The following is a 5,393-nucleotide window of genomic DNA, read 5'->3' on the forward strand; positions in this document are numbered from 1 at the left end:
TATCCTGCCCCCAGGTGAAAGCTGTGAAGAGGAAGCAGCGGAAGGCCTGTGTGCTCTTCATAGATGGCACCACAAACGAGAGGAAAAAGGGGTAAATGTGCATTTTGATCACACCCTGAACTTTCAGTTTCTATTTCTGGGGTGTCCTATGTGTGTTTCCTGGTGCAGGGAGAGGCCACTGTTCCTGCAGGGAATCTGGGAGGGAGGGAGGGAGCAGCTCAGGTGAGGGTGGCAGGTGTGGGCTGGTGCTTTGTCATACTGCAGGTCGAGGCAGGTCTGTGTCTGTGGGAAGGGCTGAGGAATTGAAAACAAAGCAGCTGGGACACAGCCAAGATTTTACCTCTGCTGCCCATTCTGTCTGCAAATGCAATCTGCCTTTAGTTTTGTCCTGAACCAGCATTTCTCATTTGTCAAAAGATTCCATAGTTTTAGCTTAACCTGAAAACCCAAATTGGTAAAAACCTGTGTTCCTGAATTCCTTGGGAAATGGATTTTTCAGGGAGAAGCAGGCTTGCAGTAAACAGGAAGAAGAGGCAGGTGAGCTGCACCTCTAACTGTTCGCTTGTTTTGTGCAGTTTCTCAGTGTCTGTGAAGAACCTGAAGCACTTTGACTGTGAAGAGAAGCAGGAGTTCATAGTGAGTGCCCCAGGAACAGGGAACTGCAGGTGTTGGGAAAGCACATTGAGAAGTACGGGCTCTGAGTAAGCAGGGGAGGAGTGTGGGGCCAGGTGGGCCTGGGGGGGATTACGGCTCTGCTCAGAGTCATTAAGCATAGCTCAAGGAAATAATGTGGGAAGGAGGTTCCTGACAGGTTTTTCCATCTGAGTGGAGCTGCTGCTGGTAATCCCTGTGCAGGTGGAGAGCAGGGACAGGGAGCTGTTGGCAGTCCCTGTGCAGGTGGAGGGCAGGAGGTGCTGGGGCTCAGACTGTGTTGTGGTGTGGGTGTTCCACAGGCCCCAAAGCCTCTCTCATCCCCGTGGCAGCACTGCCAGGAGTTGATTTTACTGCAAGGAGACTTGGATTCATTATCGTGAACTGTTTCTCTCACCTGGTTGGTGTCCTAGACCAAAACTCTTCCCAAGCTGCTTTTTGTGGGAGTGAAAGGGCTGTTGTGTTGCAGGAACAGGCCAAGAAGAACTACCGCCAGGAGATCGAGTGGTGCATCTGCCTCATCTCCGACTATCGCATCCGAGTGGGTAAGCCTAGGGCTCAGGACAGCACAGATCAGGGAATCCTGGAATGGTTTGGGCTGGAGGGAACTAAAAGTCCATCCAGTCCCACCTCTGCTGTGGGCAGGGGCACCTTCCACTAGCCCAGGTTTCTCCAAGCCCTGTCCAACCTGGCCTGGAACACTCCCAGGGATGAGCAGCCACAGCTGCTCTGGGCAGACATCCTGAGCTCCATCAGGAGAAGGTAACCCCAAACGATCAGCTTTGTTTCCTGGGCTAAATGGAACTGATCAATCACCCTGTTTTGGGTTTCAGGTTGTCATTCCTTTACTGGATCCTTCCTGGAATATTTTGCTGCTGATATCAGTAAGCAAATTCATCATTTTCTCTGTTTTTCCTCTTTGTTGGATAAATTTATCTCCAAGATTTACGCAGGAGTGAGTTTGGCACCAGACCCAGAGAGGATCTGCTGTTAAATTTACAACACACCATTACTGCAATTAAGATTTTAATTAAGTTAAATAAATACTGGTGGTTCGAGGCAATCAGGTTGTGGAATCAGAGTGTAGTTTGAGCTGTAACTGGTTACTTCACGTTGTAGAGTTCATGTCAGAGTGGCAGCTCTGTAATCTCTGGTTTATAAGGCAAATTAGGGCTCTGGTGGAGGTTTTTTTAACCTTTGGGGTACAGAAGGAAGAAAAACTCTTATCAATAAAGTTCCTTATTTTGTAGTTGTATGAGAAACTTACTTTGTAGTTGTGTTTGTGGTTATGGATGTTAGAGCCTTTTGTACATGGAAATATAAAGGATTGTGGCCTTTTTCTCAGGCTCCCCAGTGAGGAAGGGAGGCTATCAGAGTTTAGTCCAAATGACCTTCCCAAATGCAGCAGAGGAAGGAGTTGAGGAAAATTCTTCAGACACTTCCCCCCAGAAGCCCCTGAAGAAGCTTCTCCCAGACAGAACCAGAGCTGCCAGGGACAAGGAGAACAAGAAACTGGTGGAGTTCATTGTGAAGACAAAAGGGGCTGAAGAACATCTCTTGGCCATTTTGAAGAGCAGGAAACAGTCCAGGTGGCTGAAGAAATTCCTGAACTCCAGCCAGTACGTGACCTGTGTGGAGACATACCTGGAGGATGAGGAACAGCTGGACCTGGTGGTGAATTACCTGAAGGAAGTGTATAGGGAGATGGACACCAAAATCCTGCACCAGGTCCATGGGGACAGCATCAAGTTCATCTCAGATGTGCTGTTGCCTGAGGTCAGTGAACGTGAAACTCTGGGAAAAGTAACTGTAAAGGAATAACAATACTAATTATCCTTGATTGTTGTGGTGTGATGTGACTCCATCACACTCCATTGATGTGGAATGACTTGGGGAGAGTTCCCAGAGCTGAGCTGGGCAGGAATATCCACAGCCGGAGCCACTGAAATGCTGGTTTTAAGCACAGAAAGGAGAAGGTTTAGGTAGTTTGATGTTTTAAAGGCAAATAGTTACTTTTGTGTTTATTTTTATTACTTCTGAAACTCTCTAAAGCTTCATTTGGTTTTTTTCTGTGTGAATTTGACCAATTCTCAGGGTTTTCTTGGTCCTTTTTGTGGAGGGGGCAGTGGTTTCTTTCACAGCTATTTGTTTTGGATACTTTGACAGTTTCAGCCAAGTTTTCAAGTCATGGAGGAACCTCATTCTCCAATCTCAGGTTGTGATTTAGCTTTGCTTAATAGTTAGCAATTAATTATTAATTGCTGTTTCAGGCCATAATCTATGCGATTGCTGCTGTGGATGACATTGACTACCAGAAGGCAGAAGAGAAGTACATCAAAGGACCCTCTGTGAGCAAAAGGTGGGGGTTATTTCCAGTATTCCTTGGAGTTTTGTTCCTGGTTTTCTGTTTGTATGGAAGAGTTCAGCGTCATCCTGTGAGAGACAGGAACAGATGATCCAACATGGAAACATTCTGGCAAAGCTCCTCCAACACTCCAAACCAGCAGTTGGATCAGAGATCCAACACTTGATCAGGTTATATAAAGATGTCCAGATCATCTAAAAACTTCCACGTTTCTCTTTCCAGGGAGAGAGAAATGTTTGATGAAGAGATCCTGGAGAGGAAGAAGCGCAAGGCCAATGTGGAGTCCATGGAGAGCTGAGGGACAGTCCCAGGCACATCCCCAGCCTCAGGTGTAAATATCCAGTGTCATGTGTATAAACGTGGAGTTCTTTTCAAGTCTATGTGTATGTCCCCAAAGCTGTTCTGTCCCCAGGCCCAGATGGGTCCTGGGGCTGCTCTCGGCTTCCCATGGCCTCACCCCTCTGTGGGGCTCCGCACAGCCTCCTGCTCCAACACTAAGTTCTCTGGGGATTGTTTGGCCAAATCTCCCACAGAGGGAGGCTGCTGACCCCAGGGAGCAGGGCCTGGTCCCTGCTGCAGCCAGTGGTGCCAGGAGCTCCTGCTGCTCCCTGGAGTTCCTGGTGGGAAAGGCTCCCAGCGGGTTCTCTTCCTGCTTCATGTGCATCCAAGTGTGGGTAATAAAGTCAGTGCTCAGTGCTGCAACCTGAGTCACAGAGCTTTGCTTTTGTTGTTGGGACAATGGAAACATCCCAGGAAAAAGGAATCTAGGTTTGCTTAAACAAAAACCTTCCTTTTTCCTTTCCAAGAGAACCCTTGGACTGCTGCTTTGTTGGCCCTGTAGGGACACTTTGTCTTTTTCTCATTTAAATCCCCAAGTGACTCCTGCCCAGCTTAGCTGGAGCTGTCACATGGAATCAGCATCCCCAAGAACTAATTAATAAGTAGTGGTAAATGATGGATAAAAGCCCCTGGTTAGGGTTTCTCTATCCTAATGAAACGTGAGCTCTTTGCTTGTCCAGTAAAACCCAAGATGATTTGAAATGAAGAAGTTTAGATGCAAATTGGGATCCAGATGTCTTTTCTGGCTGTGGTAATTATCTGAATATATTTTAATTACACTTTTAATTGCTCTGTGCTCTCTCATGAGTTTCACTGTGGAATCCTAATTCCTGTTATCTTGAGCACCTCAATTACAGGAACAGAGCAGGAATTGGAGGTTTTAATAAAACTTGTGAGGGGGAATAATGAGTTTTATGGGATAGTGTGAAAAATTAATGAGGAGTTAACTCAGATCTCCAAGTGGCACTTTCCAGGGCCTCTCAGGGAGTTCAGGGATCAAGTTATCAGCTTCCCCTTCCTCTACGTTAACCCTGTGTTCCTTCTCAATCCAAATTCCTGGAGTGCTGTTAAGTGCACAGAAGCAAAACTCCTACCCACCTCACCTTGCCTTCACTCTGATCATGGAATGCTTTGGGTTGGAAGGCTCTTAAAGCCCCTCGAGTGTCATCCCTGCCCTGGGCAGGGACACCTTCCACTTAACCCAGGTTGCTGCAACCTGTCCTGGAGCACTTTCAGGGATTATCTTTCCCATACTCTCTGAGTTTGACCTGGGGTGGCCAAATTCCCATTTCCAGACCCACCCGCTGTTGCTCTGCCCCGGTGGGTGCTGTGTTGATGTTCTCTGGCATATTTACAGCTTTATAAACCACACCAGCTGCCTCAGGGGCTGTGGGTGCCTGCGCAGTGCCCTCAGCCTCGGTGCCCTCAGCCCCGGCATGTGCCACCCACGTGGGCTTCATTAAAGTGGGATGCAGTGACTTGTTGCAGCCTGGTCCTTGCTGTTGTTGGATGTTTTCCCCTGTGCAGGCTGTGCTTCAAGCCCAGCAGTGCATCACACTGAGGCTGTTCTCACCTGTCAGATAAAGCTCTACTGTCATTTCTCAGGGTCATGTTACTAACCATGAGTGAGAACAGGGAAATGAAGTCACTGGTGTCTCTCTTGTGCTTCATTCAAAGCAGGGACTGGCACACTTCACCTCTGCTCGTTAGTGATTGTCCACTGTTAATTACTGTGCCTTCCTGCCCCTGAGCTCAGTGTTAGATCACTCAGCACTGAATTATTTATCATTAAATAAAATGGTACTTATAATTATAAAGTATATCTATGTATAAATTACATACATAATTGATCAGGAGCAGGGTTCAGGAAGGGGGTGATGATTCTCAAGTCACTGGTGGACTTTTCCTTGTGGGAGAATTTCTGATTGCTAACGGACATGTGAGCAATCCAGCCTTGCTAGCAGGGCCTGAGCAAGCTGCAAGCTAAGCTGTTCAAGGACACTACTGCAGGTGGAATGTGAGAAAGGAGGTAGCAAGA

The 5,393-nt window shown here is 47.4% G+C and overlaps 1 protein-coding gene across 1 annotated transcript in view; it reads left to right on the forward strand.

Moving 5' to 3' along the window:
- LOC103804085 (PWWP domain-containing protein MUM1) overlaps window positions 1–3,314 on the forward strand; it is a 6,931-nt gene extending 3,617 nt beyond the window's left edge. Inside the window, exons 7-13 of the mRNA XM_009076675.1 lie at window positions 15–91; window positions 576–636; window positions 1,121–1,196; window positions 1,485–1,535; window positions 1,997–2,427; window positions 2,922–3,010; window positions 3,239–3,314. Coding sequence (XP_009074923.1) covers window positions 15–91; window positions 576–636; window positions 1,121–1,196; window positions 1,485–1,535; window positions 1,997–2,427; window positions 2,922–3,010; window positions 3,239–3,314 — 861 coding nt within the window. The remainder of the gene's footprint in view (window positions 1–14; window positions 92–575; window positions 637–1,120; window positions 1,197–1,484; window positions 1,536–1,996; window positions 2,428–2,921; window positions 3,011–3,238) is intronic.
- The last annotated feature ends 2,079 nt before the right edge of the window (window positions 3,315–5,393 follow it).

Source organism: Acanthisitta chloris, unplaced genomic scaffold (genome assembly GCF_000695815.1).
Source record: "Acanthisitta chloris isolate BGI_N310 unplaced genomic scaffold, ASM69581v1 scaffold21426, whole genome shotgun sequence".
NCBI lineage: Eukaryota > Metazoa > Chordata > Aves > Passeriformes > Acanthisittidae > Acanthisitta > Acanthisitta chloris.